Source organism: Candoia aspera, chromosome 3, assembly GCF_035149785.1.
Source record: "Candoia aspera isolate rCanAsp1 chromosome 3, rCanAsp1.hap2, whole genome shotgun sequence".
Lineage (NCBI taxonomy): Eukaryota > Metazoa > Chordata > Lepidosauria > Squamata > Boidae > Candoia > Candoia aspera.
Genome location: NC_086155.1, coordinates 137,870,593 through 137,889,016, shown reverse-complemented (window position 1 = coordinate 137,889,016; position 18,424 = coordinate 137,870,593). Strand labels below are relative to the sequence as shown.

The 18,424-nt window shown below is 39.7% G+C and overlaps 3 protein-coding genes across 5 annotated transcripts in view; 1 reads left to right on the top strand and 2 right to left on the bottom strand.

The window, feature by feature from the left end:
- FARS2 (phenylalanyl-tRNA synthetase 2, mitochondrial) overlaps positions 1 to 11,917 on the bottom strand; it is a 258,123-nt gene extending 246,206 nt beyond the window's left edge. For all 3 annotated transcript variants that reach the window (XM_063298847.1, XM_063298851.1, XM_063298853.1), the window contains exon 1: positions 11,800 to 11,917. The gene's annotated coding sequence lies outside the window, so the exon portion shown is untranslated. The remainder of the gene's footprint in view (positions 1 to 11,799) is intronic.
- Positions 1 to 18,424, bottom strand: part of PPP1R3G (protein phosphatase 1 regulatory subunit 3G) — a 1,059,979-nt gene that overhangs the window by 957,215 nt on the left and 84,340 nt on the right. The window lies entirely within an intron of this gene.
- Positions 12,016 to 18,424, top strand: part of LYRM4 (LYR motif containing 4) — a 79,608-nt gene continuing 73,199 nt past the window's right edge. Inside the window, exon 1 of the mRNA XM_063298854.1 lies at positions 12,016 to 12,147. Coding sequence (XP_063154924.1) covers positions 12,062 to 12,147 — 86 coding nt within the window. The 5' untranslated portion in view covers positions 12,016 to 12,061. The remainder of the gene's footprint in view (positions 12,148 to 18,424) is intronic.

Genomic DNA, 18,424 nt, shown 5'->3' with positions numbered 1-18,424 from the left:
TAATAGCTTATATAACTATGCCTAATAATTGTGACACATCAACAAAGACTTGCTTGGAATCAGGCAGCTTATTATTATTATTATTATTATTATCATCATCATCATCATCATTATTATTGCAATTCTACAAAAGACCATTACAGTAAAATAGCAAAACCAAAAATCCCAGTACTCAGATTATATAGGATTTTTAAAAGAAGGAAAAGGAAACACTAGAAACTACTTTTCCATCCTGAAGCAACATTAAGGAAAAAATGTTCCCACCACACTTTGCATTTAAAAAACAAAATATCTCTTAGACAAACAATTGTTTATTATCCTAGGTGATAAACAATTGTTTAAGGAAAAGCAGACATAAGGTAATTTTTTGGAATAGCTGAAAGGCCCAATTCATACATAATGAAAAACTGTGATGAGTCATACACTCATGCTCTTTCCTCCCCCTCTCTTTAAATTACTGTATCAGGAAGATAAAATAAGCCAGCTCCTTATTATGTCTGAACTAAAACAAAAGGGACGCGGTGGCGCTGCGGGTTAAACCGCTGAGCTGTCGATCGGAAGGTCGGCGGTTCGAAACCGCGCGGCGGGGTGAGCTCCCGTTGCTCGTCCCAGCTTCTGCACACCAAGCAGTTCGAAAACATGCAAATGTGAGTAGATTAATTGGTACCGCTTCGGCGGGAAGGTAACGGCGTTCCGAGTCGTCATGCTGGCCACATGACCCGGAAGTGTCTATAACAACGCCGGCTCCAAGGCTTTGAAACGGAGATGAGCACCGCCCCCTAGAGTCGGACACGACTGGACTTTACGTCAAGGGAAACCTTTACCTTTACCTAAAACAAAAGCAAACAAGGCAGGCCTGGCAATTCTTAATCAAATTAAGCTGGTTCCTGAACTAATGCACCGGTAGGAATGTAGGTATCGTTTGATGTAAGCCCTTTTCCAAATTATGTGATGCAGTTTTTTGTTTACAAGTACATACTGAATTCATGCAAAAAAGTCTATTTAATAGTAAACCATGTTCAAAAACCCTATTTTATGAAAAAGCATCTTAACAATTCTGTACCTTTTACTTTAAGAAACGAAAAGAACAGACTAACAAAATAGTTTTTAAACCCCTCTTGATCAGGGGTTCCAGGTTTGTTTGTTTAACTAACAGGTTCTGTGACCTGAAAAAATGTTGCTATAGAATCAGCTGAAGAAAAGGTCACATTTTTATTATCAGCTCATGCTGACCAGACTTTTTTCTTTTTACTATGGCAGGCTTAACATTATGGGTCAACTACCTGAAGGCCACGGCAATTGCTTATAAAAGAGATTGACTCACTTAGCATTGTGAATATTCTGCATTAACTCATGTTCTCATTATTCTGCGTTTTTCTCTCTGTAAATGTTGCTTATTGACCTATGGCTGACCTGAACTGAATTGGACTTGCATAGACCCAAAAGCAGGCATAGGCTTTCCAGGATGTGATTCTCAAAAATAGTGAGGAAAAACTAATTAAGCGATTATGAAAAAAATCCCAAGCCCTAATTATACTGAAATCAAGGTTGATCTTCTTGAGACTCTTTCTCGCTCCCACATGATGGAACAGACTTCAAGTATCTCTTTTGGGTGGGAAGAATGTTTTCCACCTGTCCCTTGCTATGGTAACGGACTTGTCTCTGGCTGTTTATGATCTTGCCAAAATGAACCCTCAATATGTGAAACAGACACTTGTTGGAAACAGACTATCAATACATTCCTGCAATAAATTTGGATCAAAATGTAATCTCTGTTCCTGGTTTGATTACTAACTATAGTTGAAATGATTTATAGCTCCCCAGTTGTAAAGAAGAATTCTGATGTTTGAAAAATTAGAAGCAGAAATTTCCAACCAATCTTTGGAGCAAAAGACCATAAAATGGCTCATAGCGGTATATTTACCAGATGGAAAATGAATACCTATTGGAGCAGATAAACATCTTTTTTGTGTATAGTTTATTTTAATGGACATGAGAAATAAATTAATAGACCAAGGATCTAACCACTCCCTAAAACTGCAAAGACAAAATAAAACGAATAGAGAATTTGAGGTGATGGAGCAGACCTGAGCATGGAGACAGACAGACAGACAGACAGACAGACCGGCCACTCTGGTGTAGTGGTTAAGGCACCAGGATAGAAACCAGGAGACGGTGAGTTTTAGTCCTGCCTTAGGCTTGAAGCCAGCTGGGTGAGCTTGGGACAGCCACTCTCTCTCAATCCTAGGAAGCAGGCAATGGCTAACCACTTCCGAAATCTTGCCAAGAAAACTGCAGAGACTTGTCCAGGCAGTTGCCAGGAGTCAACATTTACTCAAAGGCATCCCCCCCCCCAAAAAAGTAATATAAAGAAGGAAAATGAAACACCGAGAATGCAGAATACATTTCTCAGACATGAGGATTCGAGGAATACAGAAACAAGGCTAATATAACTGATACTGCAAACAACTTTTGTAGTAAGCACCTTAAAGCAGCTGCTTTGAAGAAAGAAAGAGATTGGGAAGCAAATTAAGTTTTCCATGGAATGCATTAATTGACTACTGGAGAGCTGTATCAAGAACTGGCCTATTTTGATGAAATTTATGAACAAATCATAAACGAATGGAAGTAGAAGAGCCAAAAATCTCGCTACAGGGCAAAAGAGAAAAACTGAACATTTAATAACTATCCCAAAGCATATTTCTTTCGCCTTGAACAAAGTGCAGTTAAATCAATGTTTTATTTTTCATGTTACTAACTTTGGAAGGAATTGACTGTAACCTTGGAAAGAGAAATAGGAAATGACAGAGTTAAATTACAGGCTGTAAAAAAGCAAATGGAACAAGCACTGACTCTGGTTCATTTTTGTGCCAGTTATTCTCAGAGCTAGAACTGGGGTCAATCCTTAACTGACGAAGAACAGGATTTGGCTCTGGCATGAACACCCCACAATCATCCCTCCATAATACAAACTATAATAATTGTCAAGGCAAAGGGTAATGTTTAGAAAGAAAGTCACTTAATTTGGATTGAGAGATGGCTCCAGAGATCGCTGAAGTAGTTGTTCAACTTTTAACAGCAGTCAGTTCTACTGCTAGTATAAAAAGAGTGTTTTCTTTACTTTGGGGTAATTCATTCAAAATGGAGAAGCAATCTCGGAAGTAATAAAGCAAAAAAGGTGTTCTCCTTTTCCAGGTTTCAAATAAAAAGAAAGACATTGATTAGTTTATCACTGATACAGTTCTTTCCATTGACTGACACTGTCTATTTTTTACATTTACAAAACACTATTTAAGAATAAAATAATTAAAAATGTATGCACATCTTTAATAATATTATTTTTATTTTTGCTGAAAAAAACTAATCAGAAGTTATTAGTACAGTTTGAAAGCTGATGATAGTTGTTCAAGAACATCATGCAGAAATATCCTATAAACTTTCACAATAATCAGTTGAACTGAAACTGATTAAACTCTTATGACTTCATAAGTATATGCTTTGAGGTACTAAGATCATCATTCAATTTCTTTGTGAAAATTAATCTGAAAAGTATAACTAAATATTTGTTAGCTATGTAATACATATGAAGCATATGTATTCAGATTATATCAAACAAAAAATGAATTTTTATTTCAAAATGATAATATAGTCTTCCTGATCAGTGTTTTAAATCATTATTTAAAGCAAATCTACCCCATTTCTTATTTTATCTACCAGATTTTAGAAGTTGTTCAGTTGCTAACTTTATTCTTCCTTTAATTAATTGTCCAAAGAGAAGTAAAGACTTGTTTTAGGAAGAAAGACATGACACTTTGGGAAAACTCTTAGTGGACAAGCATATCTGAAACAATGTAGTGCTAGAGGCTAGTTATAGCTTGCTGAGCTTTGCACAATGGTACACGTAGATTTAGAATAAAATAATTCATCTAATCTTTATTTTTCATTGAATATATACAAATCAGTTGACATGCTTAGAAATCAGCTATTTTCTGTTCACATCAATACTGCTGTAATTGATTTTTACTTCTTATAGCTCCCCTTTGTGGAAAATAAAAAATACTGCAGGTTGAATACTAGGTTTTCTTTTTCATATTGTATTAATTGGATTTACTTCCTCATAGTTATGTATAGACAATATTTATATTTAATTTATTTATTTATCTTCTATCATGCCTTTATTATTTTTATAAACAACTCAAGGCAGCGAACATACCAAATACTCCTTCCTCCTCCTATTTTCTCCACAACAGCAACCCTGTGGGGTGAGTTGAGCTGAGAGAGAGTGACTGGCCCAAGGTCACCCAGCCAGCTTTCATGCCAAAGGCAGGACTAGAACTCCCAGGCTCCTGGTTTCTAGCCCGGTGCCTTAACCACTAGACCAAACCGGCTCTTGAAAACATTCTTGTGAGTCATTAGTCATGATCCAGAGAATTATACATAGTGAACAGTGAAACATGCAACCATCTATACCCACCAATAGGAAAGCAAAGATTCATTCTATTGGTCACAATAGGAAATCCAGTAAACAAGATTCATTTCCAATGAAAATGTAAGGTAGGCACACCTTGGTATATTCATGCGAACTTCACATTAATTTAGTAAGTCCACCATTTTTCAGTTATCACTGAAGCTCCCCAAATGTTCAATGCTCACTTAAATGAGTGATGTAATTATTTTTAATCTCATGGCAATATGCCTTTCAGAATATGAAGAAATGACATCCACAGGGGAAAAATGCTAAGGCACGGACTATATTCTTTTTACCTCCATAAGCATCTAAGTTGTTGGCTATTTGTGTTCCATTACTGTCATTATGAGAGCCAGTTTGGAATAGTGGTTAAGGCATCAGGCTAGAAACTGGGAGACTGTGCATTCTAGTCCCACCTTGGGCACAGAGCCAGCTGGGTGACCTTGGGCCAGTCACTTTCTCTCAGCCCTAGGAAGTAGGCAATGGCAAACCACTTCTGAAAAACCTTGCCAAGAAAACTGTAGGGATTTGTCCAGGCAGTCTCCGAGAACTGGACATGATTGAACAGCTTAAAATATAAAAATAACTGCCATTATATGTTGTACGTATAATCATACTATATAGGGTTGACACCATGGTTAAGCCCACTGAGACAATCACTTCTAAAGGCAAACGCTACAGGCCATTTGGTAGCAATGTTAATGTAGTGTTTGTAGGGCCTATTTCCCCACAGAAAAACCATCTGCACAACTAGTTCAAATAATTAAGATATAATTCCAACAATTCTGCTGAAAGCAGAAAATTGAGTCCTCATGACAAGAATACATGGTAGAAGAGATCTGTGAGAAATACAGATCAAACCACAGCCTCACTGATATTTAGATCTGTTGTATCTATTCTTTTTCAACAAAGCCATTTCAAAACACCACCAAGAAAGAAACTAATGAGAGAGAAATTGAAATATTCCTTTTTGGCATTATGAAGAGACAATTTATTCACCAACAGAGATAGCTAGTTTCAGTCATTTTTTATTTTGAAGAAAACTCATCTCATTTTAAAATCTCAGTGTTACAAATAACACTCCACAAAACACACCTCTTAAAAGTTAATAGCCAATTCACATATGCTTTCCTTTTTACTTTCATTCACATATTTATTTTCAAGTCAATGAAGGCTTTTATTGGGGAGAGAGGAAAGAAATCTTAGCCCAACATATGTTTACAAAAATCTATTTTGTATTATCAAATGTTGCAATTTATTTCATAATGTCATTGATGCAAGGGGAAGGATAAAAGCAAGCAAACTGTAAGTTACAATTAAAATATTACATCTACTTAGTTTTAGTCAAAGAGAACTTCACACAGTTTATATCATTCAAATTGAAGTGGCTTATTTAATTTATATGCTCTCTTTCTGCCTTAAAATGGATATTAAATGTTGGGGAAAAAACCACAAAAAATGGAAAAAAATATGGAATTATATAAGTCTGTGATTGCTTAAAACCCCTTGGAAAATACCACAGTGAATTACTGAGTATCAGTCGATGTTTACATTCTCTCACTTAAGAGCTTAATGCTATGTCTTAAAATTGAAAGTAATTTAACACAAAGTAAAAAGCAGCACATGACAGTATTACAAATATACCCTAGAGCAGGGGTCCCCAACCCCCGGGCGATGGACCGGTACCGTTCTGTGACCTGTTAGGAACCGGGCTGCACAGCAGGAGGTGAGCAGTGGGCGAGCGAGCAAATTTACAACCTGAATATTCCCCATCGCTCACATTACCGCCTGAGCTCCACCTCCAGTCAGAGAAAGCAAGCCCATTGGCTCCTATCTCCAAACGGCGCAAAGAAAAAATAAAAGGTCTGCAAAAAGAGGAAGCACTTGAATCATCCCCAAACCATCCCCCCCCCAGTCCGTGGAAAAATTGTCTTCCACGAAACCAGTCCCTGGGTGCCAAAAAGGTTGGGAACCGCTGCCCTAGAGAATGCAACAGTTGCTTACATCCACATGATCTCCGCAGGTACCACGTTCAAACTGGTTAGTTTGCTACTACATCTTCAAACTATTATTAAGCATCCCAGATAGCTGTTTTTACAACCTCTCCACATCACTCAGTTATTCTGAAACTTCATAAAAGACAAGGAGGAAGACCCATCAGATTCCTGTCATATAGGTCAGAGCACCCACAGAAGCTGACTCTGCACCCAGAGGCAACAGAGGCTCAAGGACTTGTTTTCACATTCTCCACAGCTGTACTGAGTAACCAGAATCATGAGATTATAACTGCACCCAGGCTATACAGGTAGTTCTCATTTAGCAACTGCCTTGTTTAATTACTGTTTGCATGTTATACTGTTGGTGATGAAAAAGTTGGTGATGGAAAAGTAAGTTTACGACCAATCCTTGCATTTACGATCTTTGTAGGTCTGTAAAGCAAAGGAAAGCTAAAGTAAGATCCTAAGCACAGTTGCAGTTTCACTTGATGACTGCTTCACTTAATGACTGAGTTGCAGGTCCCAATTGTGGTTGCTAAATGGGGACTACCTGTAATATACCATCAGTGAGAAAGCCCAAGAATGGTTGATATCTGTATAGGAATTTGTACAGAAACCTGTATTTTAAATGTGTTAAAACTAGCTTCTTCATCCTTTTCTAGTCTTAGTCGACTACTCAGACTTCATTTTTCTTATTTTTTTTTCTTACAGCTCATATCCCCATGGCTTTTTTGATTGAAATGTGTACCTTTCACTGGGCTCAACTGCTTGTGTTCATTGTTTCATTTGGCACCATTATTCCAAGGCCTTCTACCTCCATGTATTTTCTGTTTCCTTCTCATCTCTATTATTGCTGTAACAGTTTCAGGTCTTCAGCATTTACAGAATTATTGTTTGTATCATGTCAGGATTTTTTCTCTAAAAGTTAGTGGAAATAAAGACACAATGTCTTGCTCAAGTGTCAACCAAGTGAGAGAGAAATAGTTATGCAAGGGGCAACAAGTACTAGCTGAAATACTTTGCAGTCGTCTCTATGCATACACTCTAAGTTTTTCAAACCGGTCATTTTCAGCAAATAGGAAAATGTCCCCCAAAGCTTAAAATTATGTGAAGACTGGAGTACAGAGAATGGCCTTGATGGAGAGAGGGAAGATCCATTCCTAAGGCAACAAACAGATAAACATGGCTTAAGCCCATATGAACACAGAAATTTACAAAAACATACCCCTAATTCTCAAGAAGATGAAAGAGGGAAGAGGGAAAGCACATTCAGACTTGCAAGATTCTGTTACTATAGCTATTCTAATAAAAGTAGTTTTAGGCTTACATGGCATCTGTTTCATGGTCTGCTCTACCTTGAAGGGCTGACATCCAGTTAGTTTTGTTTTTTAACAAAATAGTTTTGGACTCTGGTCATCTCTCATCTCCTTCCTAGATATAGTATACTTTCTCTCCAAGGTCAGTAGAAGGTTGGAAAGCAGCAGCAGCAACAACAACCTTTAATGGAAAAGATGTTGCAGTCTTTGTTAGTATCAGAAGGCCAACAGGAAGCAGTGTAATTTGGGAAGAGCTTGATCATAGTCCTGATTAGGCACTTCAAAGGGGTCTTTGGTGAAGCATTTGTGAACAAGGAGGACATTTTTAAAATCTACATTACTATTCCTAGGAGGAAAACTACTGTACTAAGAAGCCTGTGGCAGTTACTGAGCTTGTGAAAATATAAGCCATGGTACAGAATAAGCTTTGGGCAGGAAAAATGTGTCTCTGAGGAAGGTAGACAATTCTGGAATCAGAAAATCTGCCCAGTACTTTATGTCTTGTTAATTTAATCAAATTACTAGGTACCTCAATTGCCAAAGCAGTTTTAGATGGTATTCAGGGACTAAAGAATTAAGACAGGAAAAAAAATTGTGGCCACAATTGGAAATAAAGGTGGACTGCCATCTTTCCAAACTTTTTTTTTTCTATTCCATCTACAGCGTTTGTAATAACAACCAAATGTATACCAAATGATTTGAACAGACTTTGACTCTTACATAGTGTTCAGTAGTTTTTATTTTCTTTCTCATTCTTACTCCATCTTTGTTAACTTGTTATCTGCAATTAAAAGGGTACATTTTGGGCTCTTTTCCTTGCAGCAGCTAAGGGTTTGAAAAGAGAAGAGATTTTATGGGACTGGTAAGAAAGATCTTCCTCCAGATAATAGTGGCAATAATGCTGGGGAGCTTCCTCTTTCCTGTGTTATCAGCAATGATAGGCTCTAGCAGCAGGATCCGCCCTGTTTTTTCCACAAGAGTCTTCCACCGCCCCTGCCCAAATAAAACAGAAGAAAAAGCAGAATAACAAGGGAAGAAACAAACCTCTGAATAAACTTGCATCAGATTGCATTGTGTATCTCTGTAATGTATTAATGGATCAAACAGGCTTGGATTGGAGGAACTGTCTGGGGTGGAGAAATAGATGTAATAAACAAAATGGAGGCTGCACCCCTGTCCTCCCTGTCTTTCAGATGTGACCAGGGTTAAGCCCAGCTCCTCTCTTTGCCAAATCCCATCAGACCCAAACTGACCCTCCCTGCCCCAGACAAAGCCCCTGCATTTCCATCTAAACCAATGGGAAGCAGTGTAATTTGGGAAGTGTTTGGTCACAGTCCTGAGGAGGACAGTAGCCTTCTCATCAGCTCACAGTACACTCCAGGGGCAGCCCTAGTAAGGGGATTGCAAAATAGAAAAAACCCCGACCTTCCATCCTCAACCAGGGACGCGCCCCGATTACCTCAGCATTCCACCTCCTTCACAATGGGCTTCCCCAGCTCTGCTCCACTCCTGAAAGGGCCACCTTGCCTAACAATAGGAAAAAAAAAACATGTGCAGGGACAAGAACCTGCCTAGCTTCCCCAAAAGTTGCCAACATATCAGATCCCTAGGATTTCCCATCCTGTAGCCCTCAACTTCCATAAAAATCTTTGCTTTTCCATTGTTTGGGGTTCCTCTTTCTTGTAAAGTTGGTACCCGACAATCATTGAATAAACAGTTGGTTATTTCTTCTCAGCGTTGTGTTCTGTTCTTCTGATTTTTCACAACACTGTCAACAGCAGTTTTTTATTTGCATACTAGGATTCAGTGACCCAAGATTCAACCACTCAGGGATTTTTTTTAAATGTATACAAACATACATCATACATACATACATACCTACATACATTCTTCTTTTTCTCCAGGAACTCAAGGTCATGTACTTAATACTCTGTCTCCCAATTTCATGTTGTCAACAGCAACCCTGTAAAGTTAGCTGGCCTAAGAGATAGTGGCTGTGTTCCCACTATGCTTAATCATTGGCTACTTTCCCATGGTTCACTCAATTGATAGAACTTACTAAGTTTGCACAACAATAAAAACTATAAAAGAAATCCCACAGCCTGGATTCATACTACACTAAGATATGATTGGCTAGTTTCTGGTTCACTGTGTCATATGAATACATCCAGTAACAGGCCCAAAGCTACCCAAGGAGCATCCACAGATGAATGTGGATCTGAACCTGGGTGGTCCAGCTTCTACTTCAAAAAAGAAATATAGGTTTTCATTGGAATTTTATCTGAAAAGAGTATTATGAAAACATTACAAAATATAAGATATAAAAACAAACCACCCTACTTTAGGTTTATGCCAAGAGTGCCATCATGCAGCCAACCCTCCCCAATAATAAAATGGTTGTAAGAAAATTATACATATATAATAAAAAGTGGCTCTAGTCCCATCCATACAACCTACCAGAATACCTATACTCCAATAGCTCCTATATTACATTTAGTGTAAGGTGAAGGTACAGTATTGTATATACATACAATCCTAATTGCTAAAAAAACGTATCGATTAATGTATACCAGTGGTACATGCACACAAAAATAAAGAAAGAAAACATGGTTTGTACGGCATATCTATACTGAAAAACTTCCAGAACAGGGTAAGCCATGATAATATACAATCGACATCTATATTTGAGCTACCTTTATTGAACACAATTCTAGGTGAGAATATAAATGTTTATTAGATTTATATCCTGCTATTCCTTCAGGAACTCAAGGTAGCATGCACAGCACTCCCCCCAATTTTCCCCCACAACCATCCCCACCTTGGGCTAAGGTGACTGACCCAAAGTCATCCAGAGAGCTGCCTTGGCTGACGGTAGACTTGAATTTGGGTCTTGTTGGTGCCAGTCCAACACCTGAAGAACCACACTACACTGGTTCTCAAATATGTAATTGAAATTAATAAAGAATGCACAGAATTTAATTGAACTTAGTAGGGGAAGGCTTTTTGGTTGAAGCACTTTTAAGTGTCAACTTCTATAAACACCTTTAAAAAGAGCTGGAGTCAAAAGAAATGTATGCATACAATGCTTCTGTTACTACTTTTCATTACTGAAATAAAAAACAACATTATCAAATTAGATTCAATTCCTTCAATGAAATTATCATTTTTGTTCAGAACTGCAGGATGAAAGGAAGACTACCTTTCTTATATTGACTCATGCCTGTATTAATATAGTTATCTCTTGGATAACTGAAATGACCTCTACATGAGGCTGCCCTTGAAGACCATTTGGAGGCTACAGCTGGTCCAAAATGCAGCTGCAAAACCAGCTATGGGCACACCTTGGTACATCCATGTGACATCTCTGCTCCATAGGCTGCACTGGGTATCAGTGGTCTTCAGGGTAGTTCAAAATGCTGATTATCATCTATAAAGCCCTATATAGTTTGGGGCCTGACTATTTATAGGACTGCCTTTTACCAATTGTTTCTGTCTGCCCTATATGATCAGGCAAGGTGGTTGTACTCTGGCTCCAATTATCTAAATCAGTGTTTCTCAACCTTGGCAACTTTAAGATGTGTGAATTTCAACTCCCAGCAAGGCTGGCTGGGGAATTCTGGGAGTTGAAATCCACACATCTTAAAGTTGCCGAAGTTGAGAAACCATGATTTAAATACTGATATCTCGCGGGATCCTGGTGCCTTAAGCATGTATTGAGAGGATCGAGTACAGCACCAGTGTGTCCCTGCAGCATGTTCTAGGATCAGAATTAGGAAAGAAGTGTTCCAAATCGGGTGCTTTGCAAGCTTTGGACCGAAATGCATGAGCTGGGCAGAAGGAGGCCTACTAGGTTTTTAAGAAGACGAGTCAGCGAAAGTAGCGAGGAGGACTGGTGGAAAAATCCACTCCCCACCCCCAGCCCCACCCCCAGGTTTAGGGCCGAGGAGCTCACTTCTCCGGGCCAGCACATGTAGCTTCCTCCCGCAGAGCCGCGCGCCCTCCTTCTCCGCGGACTCACCTTCTCTTTCTCTGGTCAGATCCGTCTCGCGGGCCAGGCGCAGAAGCTGGCCGCCCTCCGCCTGAGGCGTCTGGAGAAGGAGCAGCCGTGCAGGCCGAGCGGCGAGGGGCGAGCCGCCTTGCCTTATCTCCCCCACGCAGCACCCCACTCGCCAACCGAATAGGAGCTCCGCGCTCCCTGGGGCCGCTTCCGGATTCAGGCTCCGACCGAGGCAGCAAAGGCGCAGGGGGCTTGCCGGGAAGCCCGGCGGCGTGTTTACAACATGGCAGCGTCCCGGCGGGCTCAGGTGCTGCGGCTCTATCGGGCCTTGCTGCGAGAAAGCCAGGGTTTCACCGCCTACGGCTATAGGTAGGGAGAGACCGTCTTCGGAATGGAGGCTCCGACGCCGATCCCCTCTTCTGTTTCGGTGAAAGTCGTTCCCCTGCCCCAATATCAAAATTAAATGCGCGTAGGGTGATAAGGTTTATTATAAATGAATAAAAAGGTCTGTGCTGCTGCTTGTCATCATCCAAGTGGGAGAGGGTGGAAACAGTATTAGTTTTAAAGTTTTTATTTTTTTACCTAAACATTGGGGGAGGGAGGTGTAAGTAAAAGAACACCAGTTCACTAATCAAGAGCTAAAGATAAGTTATAGGTTCATAATTTACAGGAAAAAAAGATAGAAATATAATGCTTAAATACAACTTACTCTTGTCATGCTCTTTACTGTGTTTTTGGTGTTTACTGCCTTGTACTGTAAATATGTTTAGTTTTATAACATTTTATAATAAAGGAGACATTATTTCTCCTTGTAGTTAATCCGTGTTGCATCTTAGAAAAACAGGCTAGCAATGTGTGAATAAATGTATAAAATTATCTAAGGTAAAGCTGTGGCCTCCTTAAATATTGCAATTCTGAGTACGCATGGGAAAGCAGGCTTTGAAAGGTGAGGGTTTAAAAGGGTATGCCACTTGAATGCAGTACAAATGCCATTTCTTAACTAGGGTTAAAGATCTGAGCTGGAACACTCCAGACAACTAGAAGATGGTGGCAAAGACTTAGACTTTTCCATATCTCTTTGCTGCCATTTAATGGTCATTTGGAGTTTTGCCCTCTAGATCTGATAGTCTTACCCAGCAAATGTGCTTTCTCTGCTGGATGCATTGGCATTTTCACAAGAGTTTCCATTTGAAATGAAATGAAATGAAATGTTTTGAGCAGAGCATGTATAGTTAGAAAACAGTACTGGTTTCTCCAGGATGCTGCTAGAGGAAAGTTCATATGACCATAAAATACCTTAGCCACTAGAGGCCAGCTTCCCAGACAAGCCCTTTATGTGTAATCAGTGTGTCTTATAGAAACCCAGACACCTTTTAAACATGTTTGGTTGAACAAGCCATAGTAGTCAGGTTTTATGTATAATACTAAACTTAACTGTGATTACCAGACCCAGTACAATGGGTTTCTGGTAAAAACAAATGCTTCTCATGAAAAACGTATATAGTAAGAAAACACAATTATGAAGAAAGAATTAATTGGCTTTAATTGTTATTTATATATTAGATGTTTCTAAGTTATATCCTGGCTTTTCTCAGGGAGCTGAAAGTGACAAATATTTCCACTGATTTTTAAAATTAATTTTTAAAAATTTATTTATTTTCTATCCTGCCTTTATTATTTTTACAAATAACTCAAGGTGGGGAACATACCTAATACTCCCTCCTCCTCTTTTCCCCACAACAACAACCCGGTGAGGCGAGTTGGGCTGAGAGAGTGACTGGCCCACGGTCACCCAGCCGACTTTCGTGCCTAAGGTGGGACTAGAACTCTCAGTCTCCTGGTTTCTAACCGGTTGCCTTAACCACTAGATCAAACTGGCTTTTCTGTTGAAGACAAAATCCTAGTAAATTTATAAGTTTGGGGAAACCCAAAATATTGAAAAAAATTATTGGGATTTTATTTTAACTTACTTGTTTTACTGCTTTGAATGAAAAATATTCTTTCAAATATTGCAGGGTACTCTGAATGAGACCTCCACTATGTATATAACTGGGGGCAATTGCCCACCCTTTTAAAAGACTCTTTTAAAAAGTTTTAAAAGATTCTTATCACAAAACTAATAATGATAAATTAACAGGAGCTGAACTTTATATAGGGAGTTATAGCAGAAAGATGACAAGACACTTTGTTCAGATACCTATTGTAAATGGCCATCAAAATAAGTAATAACTGAGTCTTCAAGATTAAAAATCAGTTAATACTGCCAACATTACCTGGGGTGGGGCGAGGATCACTCTAGGAGTATATGAAATAGCTGCTTATGCCCAGGAGCAGGAGATAATAATTTATATTTGTTTTAAAATGTGTTTGGTTTACATTTTATAGAAGTAGTCCTATTAAGGTTTTGTTATGGTTTTTCCTATTTGGTTTTTATGACATAACATTATTTTGTTTAAGAAAGGCATCTGAACTTTGTTTATTAATCCTTTCCCCTTAATTTTGTTTTCTGTTTGAAAATACCAACTGGCATATTGTAATTGTGGTGCAAATATGCCATTAACTCTTCTACGGTTTCTTTACAGAGGCATTTTATGTGCTTCCCTTAAGCTTAGGCAAACTGAGCTTCTGTGAAATAAGAAAATCAGAACTAGTTCATATACTGCCATGAATAACCTAACCAGAATTGATGTTTCAATCAGAGGCATGCATAATGTTTTTATTTCCATTCTAGCTACAGAGATATTGTGGGACTCTTCTATGCTTGAGTTTGTGTGGCTTAATGGAAACATGTATTATTTGGCAGTGGCAGTGATTTTGCTCCCTTCAGGTTTTCAATTGCTTTTGTTTTCCTTTGTTGACTTCGGTGCCTGGATGCAGCAGGTGGTAGGAAAGTGTGTTTCAAAATGGAAACTAAAACAGTTAAAGTGCAGATCAAAAACAAGAGCAGGAGGCTGGAGCAATAGTTGTCTCTAAGGGCTTCTTAAAATAATAAAGGACAGCTAGAAAATGATTTTTTTGATGCGGCACTTAATTCCCAAAAGGTTGAGTGCAGCATCTGCACCCTGGTGACTTTCCACCGTTCTGTAGAGGCCAGTTTCCCCATAAGTATCCATGCAAGCCAAGCGGCCATTAGAAAAGATGTGAGATCTGTGGGCCCCTCCTGTATATCAGTCCAGTCTTTCCTCTCTTTTCAGTGCATGTGTGTCGTCCTTGTGCAGGAATTGCAACCCAAGAAGATCTGCTTGTGGCCTCCATTTGTGATACTTAACAGCTTTCCTGAAACAGATGCCCTCCAGGTGTGTTGATTTTGAATTCCCATAATGCCAAAGTAATTGGAAATTATATCATTCCAATAAACATTACAGTAACACACAAAATTTAAAACCAGAGGTACTAAAACAATTAAGTACAGACAATTCAAGGCCTGTTTTAAAAGATGTTTGTAGGACCTTTTTATAAGCTGATAGCTTAGGAAGCTGAGAATTAATTGGGAATTATGGCATTTGAATTCCAATATATCTGGACAGTATCAGTTTGGGGAAGTTGGAGTAAATCTTTTATTTTTAGTCCATAAAGTTGAACCTCAGCCTAACAGCTCCTTGTCTTCAGTTGAAATCAATTGCTTGCTGTCATGCGCTGCCTGCCTCTGAATAATGCTCAGACACTGGTTCGATGGATCAGGCTCTGGTTTATTCACAGCGCAGTTACAGCGTCGGAAGAAAAAAGCTGAGAGTGACAGGAGCGCGCCGGTGCGGGGTTTAAATACCCCGCGCCGGTCAGCGCCCCCTCACTCGCGGTCACGTCACCCCCCTTTGTCCAATACGTTGCCCTGCCGGTGGGTGAGGGGTTGTGAGGCCCCGCTGGCGTTCCGGGATCGCCCATCATCGGGTTTTCTATTCATCCGGTGATTGCTGTCAGCTGGGCGATCTCCGTTGTATTGGCGCTGATGGCTTGGGTGTGCTCCGTGATCCGTTTAGTTATTGTTTGTTGGCCGTTAGTCGTTGTGAGTTGATGGCTACTTATCTTGAGCCCCTTCTCCTGTTTCCTTGCTATTGTCATGTGTGCCATTGCGCTGATGACTTCAGCTCAACGGCACTCATGACACTTGCCCTCAAATCTCCTGGATAATAGACTTCTTGGTGTGGTTTTTTTTAAATATATATAAATAATAAAAGGATATAAATAATATATAATAAATATATTACTGTTTTCTTTAATCCCACATTGGTTTTTGTTTGATTTAATGGTTATTCTAACATACATGCTTGTGTATTTAATAAGATGTTCTTGCATTTTTCTTATATTGTTAAGGTAGGCATCTCAGTCATCAGTGCAATGTTGTGGAAATTAATCCAATCTGATCCTGCAACCTGCACAAATTTAAACTATTTTCTTGTGTCATCAGCATGATCTGTAGCTCAGGCTATATATCTTAAAAATTTCCAGCATACATTGAATAATGTTTCTATGCTGTTACAATGCAAACCTAAGCATGTTTATTCAGATGTAAAGTTTTCCAGTTTTAATGGAATCTGGGATTCTAGTTTTGCACTGCAATCTGTAAAGGAGTAAGAAAATTATTGGCTGCATTTGGACATCATAATAATGAGTACAGTGTAATAAGTAGTTCTATTGAACTCTTTGACAAGTTCTGGATTTTGGAGACAACCAGAGCATTCCATGGGATTGCCCCAGAGTGGGATCTCTCTGTTCACCAATTATGGGGATCACCTAAGCAGCTCTGGAAAATGAAGGAACAGAAGTAACACCTAGAGTATTGGGGGAATATAAGCAGGAAGATCCAGCTGCTGACCACTGAGGGTTATTTGCACATCTCAATAATGATATACAGATTTGCTGTAAGGGCAGCATCTGATGAGGTGACCAAGTTGATGCCTGGTAATGTTGTTTGGAATTTGTTTTGGCTTGTTAACCAGGGGGAAGAAGAGAAAGTGTTCTGGGATATGAACATCACCACTTGTGGGCTGGACACATGCCCTGCTTGGCTCCTTCAGGCAGCCAGGGGAGGTGGGGATGGTTGAATCTGGGAGGTAATCAGCATTACTTTGGTAGAAGTGGTTCTACCAGATGCTTTGAATGAGGTCCTAATGCACCCTTTCCTGAAGTAGCCTTCCCAGGATTAAATTTCCACCCCTTTTTTCAGGAAGGTGGTAACAAAAGCACAGCCCAATTGCAAATGAAGTTGATTATTTGAATCCCTTTCAACTAGGGTTCAGACATGGGAATGAGACTACTGTAAATTGTTGCTCTAGTGGATGACCTTTATTGGGATGTGGATAAGAAAAGTACAGGTAGTCTTCTCTTAACGATGGTAATTGAGCCTGGAATTTCCATCACTAAGCAATGTGGTTGTAAAGCAAGATGGCACTGCTTAGTGACGGCAATCCTGGCAACTCCCCTTGCCATCATTAACTAAATTTTACTGGTCGTTAGCCTGAGTACCCACCCCAATCCAAGCCATTCCAGGCTTGGTCCCTCCCAGCCCCGAACACTGCCTTCAACTACCCCACCCACCTATCTCCCCCCCCCCCATCTATGCCCTTTTGGAAGCCCTGCACCCTGCCTTGTGGGGCAGCAAGCAGACCCGGAACTGCACTCAGGGCCGCCACTGGGGGAGACAAGCGAGGCATGTGCCCAGGGCGCTGTGCTGGGGGGCGCCAAAATGAGCTCTGGGGAGCACCAAAGTGAGAGGGGGGGGCACCAAAATGGGCATGGAATCTATGTTTGCCCCGGGTGACAAAGACCCTAGTTGCGGGCCTGACCGCACAGTTCTGGGGTTGCAGCCAGCTCTAGGCTCCCTAGCCTACCCATGCGAAGATCCAGCCAATCCCAGCTACCGTAGCAAGCTCCACCCTCCCCAGCCCACATTTGTTCATCCAGCTGCCTCCTCTCCCAGTTCCCCGCACCCACCTTTGGACTTTTTCACTCAGCCACCATGGGAAAAGCAGAAGCGCCTCACTGCCGGACCCAGCTTCTCTGGAGAACATTTCCTCTCCATGTGGCTCCCTTCTGAACGCTGTTTACTGAAGCTTACATTATCTTCTCAGAACCTTTGGAGCTCTGAAATAGAAATACAATTATGGGAAATAGAAAAATACAGCAAAAAGAGTGACCTCCAATTTTCTCCAGCAGAGATACAAATAACAAATAATGTTTATTAGAATAAGTATTTCTATAATCTACTGTATAAACCAACCTAATAATCAAATCCCAAAATCAAAACTTCATCTTTTTCAGTTACAAGCAGAAAGTCCAAAAGTGGTTTCTAAGTAGAAACAAAACTAGACAAATTGTTTAATCAATATAGTCAGTTTTACCACCTCTGCCAGTTCCATTAATTTTATCATCCATTCTTCCACTGTAGGAATTTGTGAGTCCTTCCACCTGTAAGCATATAAAAGTCTTGTCGCTGTTGTATATTTTAAAAAGTAACAAAAATTGTTTCAAGCTGTTTGTTCATCAAACCTAAAAGGAAAACTGGTTTCAATTGTACATTCATCTTAAGAATCTTTTGAATTATAATACATATCTACTCCCAATATTTCTTAGCTTTCTTACAATTCCATCAAAGATGATAAAAGGTGCCTTCACCTTGAGAACATTTGACATTCCCTTATACATCTCC